Genomic DNA, 17,889 nt, shown 5'->3' with positions numbered 1-17,889 from the left:
TCATAATGCTCTCTGCACTTTAAACAGAACCCTGAGACTATCACAGAGCAGGTGCATTTATACGGAGACTTGATTACGCACAGGTGGATTCTATTTATCATCATCGGTCATTTAGGACAACATTGGATCATTCAGAGATCCTCACTGAACTTCTGGAGTGAGTTTGCTGCACCGAAAGTAAAGGGGCCGAATAATATTGCACGCCCCACTTTTCAGTTTTTTATTTGTTAAAAAAGTTTAAATTATCCAATAAATGTTGTTCCACTTCACGATTGTGTCCCACTTGTTGTTGATTCTTGACAAAAAAATTAAATTTCATATCTTTACGTTTGAAGCCTGAAATGTGGCGAAAGGTTGCAAGATTCAAGGGGGCCGAATACTTTTGCAAGGCACTGTACATCAAGGAGTGGTCGAGATTTTCATTTTCATATATTTACCCCTTTAAACATTTTTTTTTTCAATTTTTCTTTGTTTGGATCAATTATTTATCATCTAAAATATTGGGGAAAATGCGACAGTAAAGAAAAAAATACAATTAAGCGATAGGAGGTAGATATCCGTGACTTATTTACAGACGACAAATTTTTAATTTGTGACGTAATTTGTTTAAAACTTTAAAATGTGTGAGTGAATACATTTTTAAAGTTGTTGTTTTTTTTTTGTAAACTAAGTATTAAAGACATCAATTAATGATTCTAAGCTAAAAATGACATTTCAAATATAAAATGACAGACATTTCGAATAATAAATATGACTCACCTTCTTTTTACGGCAAGATTGAAACAAAAGTGGTTCTTTCTTTCATCGGGCTAATCATATCACATTTTGCAACTGTCAATGATACCGATGATGATGACAATAAACATTTCATTCATTCATTCAAAGCAGTTGCGCGACGTCTGTAAACGGGGGTTTCCAGGATAAAACGGACAAATTAAAAATAGTTCGGGGGCTTAATGCGCCATGAATCTGCTATGGCATCATATAGACATATTGTTCTATCATACACAACAGTTCTTTTTGTTTAAAATACAGCAGTTTATTTTAAAGAGGGGTGCAAGAGCAGAAACTGCTTTTTCAGCCTTGTCTGTGTTTTCCGCCCTATGTTGTTTTTTATTGCCATGCTAAGTCGGAACAATTGACTCACGATAGCTTAGCCACTCCAGAGCCCTGAAACTAACAAATAACTAACAAACCACACGGAATTTGTTGAAATCAACTCCTCCGACTAATTAAACCTTCGCTAACTAAGATCAAGCCTGATGTCAAAAATTCTGAACTTCCCCTTTAATGCTTCTGTGTTGCGGTGACGGCGGACCTACGCCGTTGACACAGACCTGATTTACGACCCTATGCTGTAGCCTCATGTGCGCCTCCAAACAGTCCTGACTATGCGTTACATCAACACGTCGTAACGTGAACGTCAAAGGACTGTGATTGGTCCGCTCAGAATTTTGTTTCCGGTTCAGCACAACAACAACACCGTTTTCAAACATTCGCAAACAGCTGACGTGTCGCCTATGCTTCAACATTTGTATTTGCTGTTCAGTATTGATTAGCAGCAGCTATAAATAAAACAAGTTCATTCTCCATTGCCATTGCTGTCTATAACTAGTGTTGCACCGATACCATTTTTTGGCGCCGATACCGATAACTGGCTGTGCAGTATAGGCCGATACCGATACCATACCGATACCACCCCGATTTTATATAATTTTGTTTTCCAAAGAGCTACATAATTGGATGTGAAATCATTGCTATCAAGGCTTTGTCAGGCTGTTGCTTACCTTTGCAAAATAGGAAAAAGTACACTAAACCCTAGTAGACAATAGTTGAATAAACCTTCCGCTCTCAAAGGCCAAAATAGTGCTAAATTTGTGAAATTAATAAAACATGTATAATACTAGCCCAACAGTAAGAAAGTAAAAATAAATTCATAATAATAAACTCTGAATGAACTGAATAAACTTTTTTAAACCTCTCGAAGTCCAAACAGTGCAACTTGCATGAAATTATTGTCACATTCTGCTGCTGGTTAGATTGTGTTTTGTTGCTGGGCGTGGGGGCGTGGCACTTGAATCCAATGCAGGCTCATCAACGCAGCATTTAAGCACGGGTGATCTCAGAGAAGGCTGCCGAGATATTTGTCTTGGTGATCGCTATTTGACATCTGGCACAATAATCTCGCTACTTTTGCTTGTTATGCCCCTGCATTGGGTTTTTCTGTTAGTGTGCTGCTCTCGTTTGTAACCGCTGCCTATCGTCTTAGTTTGTCCGTCGACCTGCTGTCACGGACTCCTTTTGTTATTTCTACTGTCCCGCGATCGCGTGTTATTTTTTGTTTGCAATCATTAAACCCTTTTTTGTATCCCCCGCTTGTTGTCTGCTTCGAGGTTCAACCTTGTTTCCGCATTTGCGGACGCTAACAATTATAAGTAATAATAATTGACCACAGCATCCCGTCTCTCCTTTTTTTCGGGAGGTGGGAGTCCCTTATTTCTATTTCTGAAAGGTGGCAACAATACTTTGGAAACACTTCCCAAATTACTGCGGCATTTCTTTCAGTAAAAGACAATAAAAGTAAAGTAGACGAAGTGAACTGACCAGAGATTGTTGCTCCGGTCCAGCGGCCTTCTTCCTCTGGATAGCAGTCTTGCAGGCTCAAACTCATTGTGTTCGTTCACGTTTCGTCTTCAAATGTTTTATCAAGTTCGAGGTATTGAAACTGGCCGATTTAACTCCACATCTCCAAACTTTCAGGCCGCAAATCTTGCATGCAGCCATTGATTTTAATCGACGGGATTTCTATTTGGAAATATTTCCCGACCGCCGTGGCGCCGCCATATTTCCTGGTTTGTTTTTCGTCCATATGAAAAAGCCCTCTTTTGATTGGTCAGGAGTGGCTATTGGCCCGCTCTCATTGGTCTGGAGCAGGCCAATAGCGATACCTGCTTGGTGTTCACGTGTCATCACACAACACAGAGACAGAGTGTAGTGAGCGCCAGGAGGAGAAAAAGGCTGTGGTCAAATGTTATAATAATGGACCGGTAAATGGTATCGGCGCCGTCTTATCGGGCCGGATCGGCGCCCCCTGCCGATACTAGTATCGGTATCGGTGCATCTTTATCTATAACCAGAAAAACTAAGGGAATTCGACAAGAGTCCCCTAAACGGTACAAAGACAAAGCCACACTCCTCTAGTAACTTGGCGGTGAATTACAGAGCAACGCGTTCCCTTGAAGCAAAACTTCGAATGCTCAATGACGACGAAGGGTCTACGCCGTCGCTCCGCCGCAACGGAACGCAGAAACATCAATCAGCCCTTAGTCCCATTTTAGTCATTTCAAAATGTATTCGTCTTTATCTAGTTTTAGTCGAATAAATCTCAGATAAATTTCATATAGTCATAGTCCAAAAATAAATCAATAAATACGGGTTTCCAATAGCCCTGCACAATATATGGTTTGGACATCGGGATATGCGCATGTGCAATAGTCCAATCGCAGGGTGTGCAATTGTTTTTTTTTGAACACTTAAACTGTTGTTTTACCTCATAAAAGCAGCAAGTGTGCAGAGACATGACCTGGATCCCTTTTATATACATCAATATTCATCATTCACAGATGAACCTCCTTAGCCTGGATTAAACAGTATATGAATACAATGTGGTCATGGTGAGTCAACCAAATTCTTTCCAAACAGAACTATTCCAGTCATCTGGTGAAAATTCTTTTAGTTTATTATCACTATATATTGCAAACCCCCAAAAAGTCGCAATGTCAGTTTTTTCCCAATATCATTCAGCCCTATTTTCCAACAATTTTGAATGAACATTCACAGACGGGCACATGTTGTAGCTTCTACAAGGACAACACCAACTTCGTGATGATAATTCAGACTCGGAAAGAAAAACGGCAAATTATTTTCAAATCATTAAACCCACGTGCACACCACAAACTGTATGTTAAAAAAAAAAAAAAAAAAAAAATCACCCGGGAGCTTAAAAAGGACGCTCGCCAAGCTAAATGCTTAGGGGAATGCTATAGTAACATTACGAGTTGCATTTAGTGTGTGATGATCCCTCGGCACAGACCTTAAAGGCTAAAGCAACATTGTATATTCTATCTTGCTAAGATAAGAAAACAAAGCAAGTTGGAGCGCAGCCTAACTTTACGCACATCCTAACACCGGTGAGGATGCTTGGGGGGGGGGGGGGGGGGGGGCGCAGCACTTCTCACATGAATGACACAAACCAAACACTGCTAAGATGAAGGCTGACGTACTCCAGGTACAATGTGAAAATGTCCCGCATTATGAACATATAACAAAAACGTCGTTGCATTTTCGTCTCGTTGTTGTTTCTCATCAGACGAAAACTGGCATTTGTCTCATTATGTTTTAGTCTCCTAAGACACGTTTTTAGCTCGTCATCGTCACGAATTTTTTTTTCATCCACTAAATGTTTTCGTTATCGTCATCGTTGACGAAAACAACAATGTTTGGACATCGATTCTACTTTATCTGTGCAGTAATCAATGATTTAGAATAGGTGTTACACACTGCTAATTTGTATTGTCACGCTTTGACCTGTCTAACCATTGTTTATGGTCACTTGATGAAGTTGGTTGATTGTTTTTAATTAGCACATGAAGGAGTTGGTTCTCTCTGCAGTGTGGAATGCTGTGGGTAGACATGCAATCCTCCTAGGTTTCCCAAGAAAGACTGTCATGTAGATGTGACATTGCTTACCACACACTAGTACTGTTGATTTACTGACAAATTTGGTCAAAAGCAATGTTTTTGTCTAAAAGTTATTAAAGTTATTTTACGTCCCCTAATTAATTATCGACTCTTACTATGGAAATGCAAGTGGATATTGGCGTTACGCTTAGAGTACTGTATTGTCTTGATGGGCGTGTCTCATTGTGACATCAGAGTGTGACCAAAATGAGAGAAGGGAGACTTTCGAGGTAACAGCACTTTGTTTTGCTACCCTCTCAGGAGCTGACTTGCCGAGAGGAGCTGCTCACTTTGTTGCTGTCTCTACTCCCACTGGTGTGGAAGATCCCCGTACAGGAAGAAAAAGCACCAGGTTTGTACTCATCATCATTAATGTCTAATGTTCATGCTCTAACTGAGAATAACTAACTCATCATCAGCCTTAAGATTCAATGCTTTATGCAGTGACTAGTAACAAGGAACGAATTTTTATGAGCTAAAAGACAGCTGCCTGTCAACTCCTTGTTCTATGAGCTGTAGTATACCCAATAGAACAGCAGACTTCATCTATCATGTTTGCTGTGCATATTTGTAGAGCTTCTTGTTTAATGCCATACTTAGCTAAGTTAAAGCACTGTTTAAGATTTTACATTAACTTCATGGAATAACATAAGGCATAGTGAAATATGAGTAGTTTATATTTTACCTGATCTTCATAGTTAATTATCACCTTTTTGGCATGTTTTTTCTAATATTGTAAATCACAACAGAAGTGAGAGTCATGAAACATTGATGAGTCGACTAACAGGAGCCTTTGACCTTTGGATGACACTGGTATTTAGTATTGAACTGTTGATCCTGTGTGGCATGGACGCTAGACATTTTTACTTTAATTATTTTCTTACACACTGAATGTGTTTTAACAAGTAGGTAATGGTTTTGTACTATTACCCAGTCTTTGTTCTTTCTCAAATGACATGTTAAGGAAATTTGAAGTTAAACACATTGGATACCTTAACTGTGTGATTTGTTCTTTGAGTGGTGTATTTGATCTCCATAAAACTCACAAATGATATTTGTCTATGACAACAGATTTCACCCTGCCGTCTCTATTAGAGGTGTTCCTCAGCCGGGAGGTAAAGGCCGCACCTCTTAGAGCTGGACAGAAGACTGGGACAGATGAACAGGAATCTGGAAAGAGGCCACGTGTTGGCAGTGGCTCCTGGAAATCAAGGAGGTCACGTAGGACAGCTCAGAAATACTCTGTAAAGGATGCTCGGCGCTCCCAAGTTTCTACCTCAGATTCAGAGGCCAATGCTGAAGACAAAGCAGGGCCAAGTGGCACAAGGAGCAGAAGATCACATGGCTCTACCCTGCGTGTACATCATCTACATTATCGTTTGGAAGCCACTCAGCTAACAGACACAGCAGCCACCAACATAGAAACCATGAGTGCACCATACCCCCATCCCAGGGTCTCTGGCTCTCACATGATGGACGCCGAAACCTTGACAGACCCCGCTGCAATGTCAATATTCAATCGTATGGAGAACTCACCCTTTGATCTCTGCTATGTGTTACTTTCATTACTGGAGAAAGTTTGTAAATTTGATATGAGCATCAATCACAGTCCTGGCTTAGCAGTAGGTGTTGTACCGACTCTCACTGAGATCCTTACTGAGTTTGGAGATTGTTGTGGTCCAGGAGGCAGTGGTGGAACAGGAGCAGAGGAGCTTGCTGGGGGCTGGACAGAAGAACCAATTGCACTGGTCCAGAGGATGCTTTTGCGCACCATCTTGCACCTAATGTCAGTAGATGTCAGTCAGAGTGAAACCCTTCCAGATAGCCTGAGACGCAGCCTGACCGATCTGCTACGGGCCACTCTAAAAATCCAAAGCTGCCTAGACAGGCAGACAAACCCATTTGCTCCTCGACCAAAAAAGACCCTACAAGAAGTCCAAGAAGATTTCTCTTTTTCACGCTTTCGTCACAGGGCACTATTATTACCTGAGCTTCTCGAAGGGGTATTGCAAGTGCTTCTGGGTTGCCTGCAGTCCTCGATACCAAACCCTTTCTTCTTTAGCCAAGCACTGGACCTCATCCATGAATTTGTCCAACACCGTGGCCTCGAGCTTTTTGAGGCTACAGTACTGCGTCTGGAGGAACTTGGTAGAGCAAGGGATTCAGAAGTAGGTGGAGAGGCTTCAGAAAGGTTGCGAGGTTTAATTGCCGGGGTTTTCAAGATTGTAAGTGCTGTCAAGAAAGCAAAATCAGAGCAGTTGCATCAGTCTGTTTGCGCTCGACGTCGTCATCGTCGTTGTGAATATTCTCACTTCCTTCATCACCACAGAGATCTGTCAGGTTTGCCTGTCTCAGCTTTTAAGATGGCTGCCAGGCGTAACCCCTTTGAAGAAGATGGCGAAGGAAAGGAAGGATTGGAAGGGGATGCGGTACGATACCCTGAGCGTTGCTGCTGCCTAGCTGCCTGTGCTCACCAATGTCTGCGGCTCCTGCAGCGCTTGTCGCCCAGTGGTCCAGCTGTATTGCAGGTCCTTGCTGGGGTACAGACTGTTGGAATCTGCTGTTGCATGGACCCTCATTCCGTAATAAGGCCACTGTTGGATGCCTTCCGAGCTCCAGGTTTACGTAGTTACCAGTCCCATGTTCTTAGTGTCCTCAGCAGACTAATACTGGACCAGCTTGGTGGAGGACAACCATCAGAAAAGGCGAAGCTCGCTTCCTGTAACATTTGCACTTTGGACCAAAGTCAGTTGCCAGGCCTTGAGGAGACACTACAACATGGGGAACCTTCTGCTATTTCTACCAGCCTGTGCTACCGCTCCCAGGGAATTCTTCCAAGTGGAGGGGGTGCAGAGGACATGTTATGGAAGTGGGATGCTCTTGAGGCTTACCAAGAACTAGTGTTTGGAGACAACTGGCACCTAAGTCAGCAAGTAGCTGGTCACGTGTGCTACTTGACACTGCGTGGCAATGCTGTAGTGCAGTGGCAGCTCTACACTCACATCTTCAACCCAGTGCTCCAGCGAGGTGTTGAGCTAGTCCACCATGCTCAACAGCTAGGGGTTTCTACAGTTTGCACTCAAGTCTGCAGCTACCACACACAGTGCCTGCCTGTGGAGGTACTACTCATATATCTCCAAGCATTACCTGCACTTCTCAAATCAAGGTAAGTCTGCAGTGGCGTTTTCTTCCTCTGTCCATGCATTAATTTTGTGTTGATACTTTTTATTTCCATCGCAGGGTTATCCGGGATCTTTTCATCAGCTGCAATGGACTCAACCAGATGACAGAACTAGTGTACCTTGACCCGACGTGCTCTTTAGCTTTAAAGGTATTTGAGACCCTTATAACCAGCTTCGGGCACCAGCAGGCGGCCTGTACCATCCAGGAGCTGGAGATTGCTGTTGCTGAAGGGAAGCAGGCAGTCTCATCCTTGGCCGAGGATCTGGGTTCTAGGGGATCTGGAGAGGGTCCACAGAGCCTCAGCAAGTTCTATGAAGGGCTTAAGGAAGCATATCCACGCTACAAGAATCGTAGTGTGCAGGGCCGTGGAGCAGGACGTAGCCAAGCAGAGACACACCTACATGTCATTAACCTCTTCCTTTGTGTCGCGTTTCTTTGCGTTAGCAAAGAGGCTGACTCTGACCGGGACTCAGCTAATGATTCTGAAGACACGTCAGGCTACGACAGTACAGCTAGTGAGCCACTTGGTGGACGCTTGGCATACCTCTCTCCAGACAGCGTGACTCTGCCATCCAAAGAACAGATACGACGGGCAGCTGACATTTGGTCCGTGTGTCGGTGCGTCTACTTGGCCAACCCTTTGTTTCAGAGGCAGTTCTTCCGACTGGGAGGGTTGGATGTTTGTTTGCGCCTAATGAGTATGGTCATTCAGAAGCTTTCCTGTAAAACAAAAGATAGCAAATCAAAGAAGAAGAAAGAACTCCAGGCTAAAAGTAGCCCGGAGTCTTCAGTCCCTGTCACCCCACTGGGAGTGAATGAGCCAGATCCAGATTCAATTAACAGGTCTCCGGCAGAGGGAATAACAAGAGATACAACCAAGAGGATGGAGGAAGAGTGGCAGTTACAAAGTATTCGCCTTCTTGAGGCCTTATTGGCTATTTGTCTACACAGTGCCAACTCAGCACTGCAGAGGACTGACTCAGAGCTTTCATACCAGGTATCAAACCCCTCTTCAGCTATCAAACACAAATTACAAGTCTGATATTAATTAGCATCTAAAGTATGGCATTGTGTCTTCTCTGTAGCTCCAGTCAGTGGGAGATACCCTGTTAGAAGTGAGAGACCAGCTCTCTTGCTCAGGGGTGGTAAGCTCTGACCTCGCTGTGCCACTTTTTGACTCTCTGTTGAGAGTAGCTTTGGCCGACGTGTCATCGTCTCCAGAGCCCCCCGAGGAGAAGCCTGAGAGGGTGAGTCCTGCCTTTGGAGATACTGTAAGTGACTTCATGATTTTTTTTAATGCTCAAAACTCATTTAATCTCGTATTGTAGTAAAATTAGAACATAATCATTTTCAATCAGTTTCCATTGATGGAGTTTTGGTTAGCCTTAACAACATGCTTGCCTGTTAGTGAGCTCTTAAATTTCTTGTGTAACTAAGCCTGTTCAAACACCGGAAGCTTGATCTTTTTATATAATAGATTTTACCTAATTCTAAAATGCGAGGTTCTTTCCCAGTGAGTCATGCAGTATGTGGAAGTCACATGATTCCTTTGATATTGTTCTGTGAAGCTCAAAGGCTACACTTCCATCACAGAGTCAAATGCTTTTTCTTCTGGGATGTTGTCACATGGACTCACACAATGTCTTGTCTTTCCTCTACGTGGAATGAACTATGGTTCATTGTCGGCCTCTTCTGTGAATCACTTAACACTTAAGACTTGTTTACTGGAACACGTGTGTTTATGCGTGTGTGTGCAGGTACAGTGCCTTGCAAAAGTATTCGGCCCCCTTGAACCTTGCAACCTTTCGCCGCATTTCAGGCTTCAAACATTAAGATATAAAATTTTAATTTTTTGTCAAGAATCAACAACAAGTGGGACACAATTGTGAAGTGGAACAACATTTATTGGATAACTTAAACTTTTTTAACAAATAAAAAACTGAAAAGTGGGGCGTGCAATATTATTCGGCCCCCTTGCGTTAATACTTTGTAGCGCCACCTTTTGCTCCAATTACAGCTGCAAGTCGCTTGGGGTATGTTTCTATCAGTTTTGCACATCGAGAGACTGACATTCTTGCCCATTCTTCCTTGCAAAACAGCTCGAGCTCAGTGAGTTTGGATGGAGAGTGTTTGTGAACAGCAGTCTTCAGCTCTTTCCACAGATTCTCGATTGGATTCAGGTCTGGACTTTGACTTGGCCATTCTTACACCTGGATACGTTTATATTTTAACCATTCCATTGTAGATTTGGCTTTATGTTTTGGATCATTGTCCTATTGGAAGATAAATCTCCGTCCCAGTCTCAGGTCTTGTGCAGATACCACCAGGTTTTCTTCCAGAATGTTCCTGTATTTGGCTGCATCCATCTTCCCGTCAATTTTAACCATCTTCCCTGTCCCTGCTGAAGAAAAGCAGGCCCAAACCATGATGCTGCCACCACCATGTTTGACAGTGGGGATGGTGTGTTCAGGGTGATGAGCTGTGTTGCTTTTACGCCAAACATATCGTTTTGCATTGTGGCCAAAAAGTTCAATTTTGGTTTCATCTCACCAGAGCACCTTCTTCCACATGTTTGGTGTGTCTCCCAGGTGGCCTGTGGCAAACTTTAAACGAGACTTTTTATGGATATCTTTGAGAAATGGCTTTCTTCTTGCCACTCTTCCATAAAGGCCAGATTTGTGCAGTGTATTGTATTGTTGTCCTATGGACAGACTCTCCCACCTCAGCTGTAGATCTCTGCAGTTCATCCAGAGTGATCATGGGCCTCTTGGCTGCATCTCTGATCAGTTTTCTCCTTGTTTGAGAAGAACGTTTGGAAGGACGGCTGGGTCTTGGTAGATTTGAAGTGGTCTGATGCTCCTTCCATTTCAATATGATGGCTTGCACAGTGCTCCTTGAGATGTTTAAAGCTTGGGAAATCTTTTTGTATCCAAATCCGGCTTTAAACTTCTCCACAACAGTATCTCGGACCTGCCTGGTGTGTTCCTTGGTTTTCATAATGCTCTCTGCACTTTAAACAGAACCCTGAGACTATCACAGAGCAGGTGCATTTATACGGAGACTTGATTACACACAGGTGGATTCTATTTATCATCATCGGTCATTTAGGACAACATTGGATCATTCAGAGATCCTCACTGAACTTCTGGAGTGAGTTTGCTGCACTGAAAGTAAAGGGGCCGAATAATATTGCACGCTCCACTTTTCAGTTTTTTATTTGTTAAAAAAGTTTAAATTATCCAATAAATGTTGTTCCACTTCACGATTGTGTCCCACTTGTTGTTGATTCTTGACAAAAAAATTACATTTCATATCTTTATGTTTGAAGCCTGAAATGTGGCGAAAGGTTGCAAGATTCAAGGGGGCCGAATACTTTTGCAAGGCACTGTATATTCAGGCACTTATGATGAATAGATATACAAAACCAGGAGGTTTAGTTTCCTTAGTGCTGTACAAGCTGTTTGATAGTGAACTAAGCAGTGTTTACTTTCTTTCCGTGTTAGCTAAAACATTAAAAAATATATACTATATGCTAGGTATTTTGTTCAAATTGATTCAAAATGGTCTGCATTTTTTCTCTCTTCCTCTCTTTGGTTCTCTACCCTCACTTCCTCTTTCCCCTCTTTTTCCTCCTGCCGTCATTTTGTCAGAAGCTCCAAGTTTTGGCGGAGGGGGCGGCCCCAGCAGGCGATCTATCAGAGGAGGTGGACGGTGTTCAGAGTTGTAGCGTTAAGCCTCCTGGGGAGGAGGAGGAGGCGGAGGAGGGCTACGACGCCGACAGCGAAAGCAACCCTGAGGACATGGCCAACCAGGAAGAGGGTAGGACCACACTGCACCTCATTGATCCTTAATATTCTGCAACACATCATCATCAGAAACTATAGCTGACATCTAATGCTCTGCTAATGTTTTATTATCTCAAAACACCCACCATGCAGTCACTAGAGCCATTTTGGGTTATAACTATAAATCATTCGTGATTGCTTTCCTACTTTTCTACAGTCTTGATAGATTTAGAACTTGTGTGCGTTTTCTTCAACCTTTAAACCTCTTTATTTATAACCTTGGGAAACCTCAAATTTCCCTTGGTAAAAGTGTTTCCCTTTCCCAGTAATGCTGAAGTTCTTGTATTTTTGTGCATTATTACTGCGATGCTTTAAGTATTTAAACATTTTAGTGACTGTCTTGTAGTGTACAATACAATACCACATCCTCCTCTGTGATGATATTTTGCAATACCAATTTCTGAAAACTTGTATGACACTGCAAAATTATTTTATGCACTTTTTTTTTAACCCCTGGCAGACACATACATGAATGCCACATTTCCGTTTTGTTCTTTTTGGTTGAAGACACAGCCTGATTAGACACACACAAAGTCATTGTTTGTGTTTTACAACTGCAGGCTATTTCGCTCATTGTACGGCATGAGCTGGACCTTGTGATTAGTTAAATCTCCATTAAACATCTACTCCTTGGAAAACATTCCCAACCTTAAATCCTAAATACAGGTCTCATTCTTGACTAATTGGTTTAAAAATGGCTTCTTCTATAGTATTTTCATGTTGGTAAACCCTCAAAGTTACCATGTAAAGTTAAAGACATGAACACATTTTTTTCCTTCTAAGAAGGTAACATGTTTTTGGTCATGCTGTTTGTATTCATTGTAATGTAGTGGCCATTTCCTTTAAACGGAACTACTCTAATGGCTTTGCCTTGTATATGCTGTGCAGTTTTTGGCAGCAATGGCCCTTATTGTCATTGTCCAACAAGAAACATGACCCACATTTTATTTGTTGTTTTGTATCAGAACAACCAACAAATCAAAAGTTTCTTTGTTTTTTTCTGGAAAAAAAGAAAAAGAAAAACAACAACAACAAAAAAACCAATAGAAATATGTAACTATTATCGTAATACTTTTGGCATTGTAATTAGTTCAGCATTCCTTTATAGGGCACCTTTATAACTCATTGGTTGCCATTGATGGCACGAGACATCCAATCAATTTTGACTTAGAGATTTTTTTTATTTTTTATATATATCAGAACAACCAACGAATCAAAAGTTTCTTTGTTTTTCTCGAGAAAAAAAAATCAGTAGAAATATGTAACTATTGTCGTAAGACTTTGGCATTGTAATTTGTTCAGCATTCTTTTATAGGGCACTCATATAACTCATTGGTTGCCAATGATGGCACGAAATGTCCAGTCCATTTTGGAGGTATTTGTTGTTTTGTATCAGAACAACCAACAAAGCAAATGTTTCTTTGTTTTTCTTGAAAACAAATCAATAAAAATATGTGACTGTTGTCGTGAGAATGTGGCATTGTAATTAAACCACTTGAGATGTGCGAAATTTCCGATTCTTAGATTATTCATGATTCCATCGTGGAAGATTCAAGGAGGATTCACAAACATCCAAATTCTGATTATTCAAATATGCCAAATAAAGCGGAACTAAAACACAGTCAGCGTGGTCTTCGGGACGCAATGAGGAACGGACCGACAGCACTTCAAACAAGGCCCACGTTGCTACAAACTACGTCCACATAATGCTACGGTAGATATCACATGTATATAGAACTAGATGCGAAATGACCGACTCGGCGACATTAGCACATATATAGAGAACTATATGCGAAATGACAGACTTGCCGGTGTTAGTAAACAGCTGCCATCTTAAAGCAGTAAACTTCTCTTGAAGGCTGTTGTAGCAAACCTTACGAATGAACCTAATTAACTTTTTATCTAAAATACTCCTAAATTGGCAAAATCTTGACTTGAATATCTTTAAATGAAACAGTTTTAAAACTTTCACATGTCGAAAAGTAGACAGAAGGGAAATTATGGAATAACGGGAGCAATTTTAACTTTAACAGTTGATTCACAACATTATATTAATTGAATGTACCTGTAGTTTAAAGCTGCTGAAACAGAATGGGGACTTCAGTATTTTATTTACTGTTTTGAACTGTTAACTTGATAGTGAAATAGTGGTTTATTTAAGCCTGAGAGGATTTTTGTACAATTTTTTAAAACTAATGTACGAAATATTTAAAGCAGCTAATAGCCTTGGGGTGCATCAATAATCGATTTATAATCGAATGGTAGCCTCTGAATCGTAATTGTAATCAAATTGTTGGCTGCCCCAAGATTCCCACCTCGATAGGGTACTCATATAAACTCATTGGTTGCCACTGATGGCACTAGATGTCCAATCCATTTTGACTTAGAGGGCTATCAGCAATCATTTAAATGATTGTAACTTTGGTATATGACCACATAACACAAAAACTAAGGAGGCATATCATAATCTTCCAACTAATCTAAGGTTGTATATTTTTTTTAATTAACATATTAGTTGTAATTAAAAATGAGCATTCACATCCAATCCCCCTAGTTTAAACAAAATCGACGTCAATGGCAGGAAACGACTTAATAGTAAATATTCAGATTTATCAAGAAAAAAAAGGGTTTTTTTTAGCTTTCTTTAAATTAAATAACAAGAAACAAACATTTTATGTATCTACATTATTTGATTTATTTAAAAAAATAGCTTCAATTTAAAAAAAATTAAAAGGAATTGTAATATGTTTTTGTTATTCTATTTTTTTATTGTTTATCAACCCCATAGTGTTAATGGGGCCCATAACCAGAGTGTATTTCTGTTTTTATTCCCCTTAATTTAGTTCTTATTAACTTTATATCAATGTAAGATTTCATTTACCAAAATGTAATTTAAAAAAATAATATTTAATTAAAAAGACACAGAACTAGGGGAGCTCTCTGAGAGAGCAGATGTCTGCCTTTGAGCGCCTTGAAAGGTGGAAAAGCGCTATATAAGTATCCCCCCAAAAAGCAGTCAGATTCAAAGCATCGCCGTATTTGATAGAGTCGGCACTTTATCCTTACTATATCCATCATGCCCCAAAATGTCATCACTCTTTCTCTTCCCGTCATATCACCTACACAGCAAATTTTAATAGGTTAATCAGTTATCAAGTTAACACAAAATTCATATTCTGACTTCAATGACCTTTGACCTCATTAAACCAAGAATTAAATTACGTGTTATGTTTCATATTACAAACATATCCTCCAACTTTCAATTACACATGGGCAAACTGTTTACAAAACTGAAGCTTTTCACAGTACTTCAATTTTCTGGGTTTGTGGGCTTGTGGTTTTAATAAGCTGAAAATCTTAATCAGCAAAGTTACAACAAGCAACCACTTGAGATATCTCAATTTTAGCGTAACGACTCAATAAAATTTGGTTTCATCTTTTTGTGTTAAACTGCCAAAATAAAGCAACTTTTACTTGAAATTCAAATTGTTCAGGTAGTACTGTATAAATCTGACCTGGAGTTCACTTATGTGGACATCACATTTTGGATAATGGTGGTCAGATTTCCACTATACCAAATAAAGATATAGGTTCACATACTGTATGTGGATGCTAGGGCTTTTTAATGGCTTTTTTTTTAAATGACAAGAAATTGCACATACCCTATAAACATTAAAGGAAAAAGAAATTTATTCAAATCAGGATTCGTACAGGTATTTGAAATCTTTCAAAATGCTTGGATTTTACTGTTGTATTTTTAAGGTTTGAAAAATGCTTGAATTTTGCGTAAAGTCCTTGAAAATGCTTAAACGTGTTAGACACAGAATATGTATGAGCACCCTGTATAGAAATGTAAATGATTAAATAAAGGAAAATGAAATAAATTTGTTTCATCACTTGAAATCCTCCCCCTGAAGGGCCTTTCCTCTAATGTTACATGTCACATCGAGTACATTGGATTTGAGTCCGTTTGTAAGTAGTTTACTCAAGCGTACAGTATAAAAATAGAGTACTATTTTAATGCATGCATGTGCATTTGCTGCGTTTTAGTACAATGCTTTCATCCCAGTTCCTCCTTTTGTGACAATTTTTTGGCGACCTCGACACCCCCTCAGCAAGTCACCGTTTAATCCGACTGAAAGCCACTTCGCTCAGCTTGGTTGCCACCAGGACTCGGACTAATCGCCTGGTTCTCAATCAACTACCCTTGTTCCACAAGGAAACAACCACTTATCTTATTTTAAAGAGTCAGAGAAGGGCCTTGTAAAGAGCTTTATTAATTTCGGCACGAACAGAATAGTTTTTTGTTCTTGTTGTGAACTACAGTTCCTCATAAATGTACATCGAGATATCATTTAGCTATTAGCATATTATAATTAGAGGTGTGACAGCCATTTTCCAGTGTCCCAAACTTCAACAAAAGCGCATTTATCAATATCAACATTTTATTAAACCAATGATATAGGATGTTTTTAAACTGAAGTCACTCTTGGCCAATTACAGACCAGTTGTGAACACCCTGGGGCTGAGTTCTGTCACACAAACTGAACTGCGGCCCATTTTCTTTAAAAGCTGGACAAATAGCGTCCAGCTAATGGGTTGTGCCAGACGCCGGACATGTCACTGAAAAGGCTCAGTGTACATCCTAAAACTGGACAGGTGGTCACCCTGTATCTGCCTCATTGTTAAAAAAACACTGGGATAACGTTAAAAAGTACTGGAAAAACTGGCAAATTGGTCTTGAAAATCCTTAAAAAGTGCTTGAATTTGGACATGAAAAAGGTCTACAAACCCTGTTAAATGTATTTACCGTGCATCTGAGTTAGCTTTAATCAAATAGAGATTTAGGTTTGCAAGTGTGGAAACAAATTGAGCAGTGTGAACATCAGGGGATTTACATCACTCGTTCAATAGGAGGTCTGACAAGGCGCGTGAGAGTCGGCTGGGTGACTTATGAAAGCAAAAGACTCCCATACCGCCCAGAGGAAAAATATGAGTTCATTTTATCGGCTGCCACGAAGACAGCTGCTCCAAAAAGTAGCAGGCAAAGCTTTTAAACCAGTCAGCTAAGGTTTTTCAAGTGTGGTGTCAGTCAGTTGGTGGTTGAAGATTTGCCTTTGAGTGTCTCTGATTTAGTGTTGCGTCTCATTGGCTGTCCCCTCAGGATTGAAGGTGGAGTCTGTGCAGCGTGAGTTTGCGACAGTGGCAGACAGTCCCGGGCGTGGCGTGTTGCTTTTCCCAGAGATCTGTACAATTGAGTTGCAACTACTGGCCACTGGCTCCCCAGACCTGGAGGTAGTGAGTCATGTGTTTCACAGCCTGCTTGGTGCGGTTCGTGCCAACCACCGCAATGCCGCTCTGCTCTACGAACAGGTCAGACTAACTTCACCTCCTCTATTTCTTTGAACCTTCCCTGCACTATACAGTGTCTAACTTCTGCTTGCCGACTGAACTCTCTCAAGTGTGACAGATGTCTTGCTTTGATGCTCTCACAGGGAGGAGTTAAAACCATCCTGTCTGGATTCCGTAACATTCTTAGCCAAGAGGACCGTTCTCTTAAAGGTTTTGTTACCCTGTCATACAAAACAAAAACAAACCTTCACATTTATGCCAGTTTGAGATATTGAGATGTGCAATAACTCTTTTTATGTCTGAGGGTGTAATCTTGCTAATTGGTTTACATACAGACTGCCAGACTGTTATAGTGGAGCTGCTGGTTGCCATGGTGAGCCAGCGAATCACAGCAGAGGAACTGGCCCTATTGATTCGTCTCTTCCTGGACAAGAACCCACCTACTGTAAATAGTAAACCCTGTCTGTCACACGAATAGGTCCGCTATTAGGTTGTAGCTGCTTGTAGGCATAACATCTGGATCTGCAGGATCATGTGGTTGTTGATTACTATTCCCGCTAGATTCACTTCTTCTTTCTCGAAATACAGTAGCTCGTTTTGCTCTCGTAGGTCCTCCCCATCTCTCGTACAATTAACACCCATGTGTGTAGAACAGATGTGCTGTTACAAATGACTACCGCAGTTATATGCTATCAAGCACAAAACATTATTTATAAATAGTCTTCAAGAAGCGCTTTTCCAAAAAAGATTGTAATGCAATGACATACTG

At 40.8% G+C, this 17,889-nt stretch overlaps 1 protein-coding gene across 12 annotated transcripts in view; it reads left to right on the top strand.

Moving 5' to 3' along the window:
- lyst (lysosomal trafficking regulator) overlaps positions 1–17,889 on the top strand; it is a 131,191-nt gene that overhangs the window by 37,037 nt on the left and 76,265 nt on the right. For 7 of the 12 annotated variants that reach the window (XM_057847853.1, XM_057847852.1, XM_057847863.1 and 4 more), the window contains 8 exons: positions 5,002–5,092; positions 5,812–7,906; positions 7,981–8,920; positions 9,009–9,194; positions 11,574–11,742; positions 16,933–17,141; positions 17,264–17,330; positions 17,456–17,565. In XM_057847853.1, the coding sequence (XP_057703836.1) occupies positions 5,002–5,092; positions 5,812–7,906; positions 7,981–8,920; positions 9,009–9,194; positions 11,574–11,742; positions 16,933–17,141; positions 17,264–17,330; positions 17,456–17,565 (3,867 nt within the window). The remainder of the gene's footprint in view (positions 1–5,001; positions 5,093–5,811; positions 7,907–7,980; positions 8,921–9,008; positions 9,195–11,573; positions 11,743–16,932; positions 17,142–17,263; positions 17,331–17,455; positions 17,566–17,889) is intronic. The other 5 variants (XM_057847864.1, XM_057847861.1, XM_057847857.1 and 2 more) reach the window with 3 other exon arrangements.

This window comes from Corythoichthys intestinalis, chromosome 10 (genome assembly GCF_030265065.1).
Source record: "Corythoichthys intestinalis isolate RoL2023-P3 chromosome 10, ASM3026506v1, whole genome shotgun sequence".
In the NCBI taxonomy this organism is placed as follows: Eukaryota; Metazoa; Chordata; class Actinopteri; order Syngnathiformes; family Syngnathidae; genus Corythoichthys; species Corythoichthys intestinalis.
The sequence above is the reverse complement of the archived record's forward strand: the minus strand, read 5'-3'. Positions and strand labels throughout refer to the sequence as shown.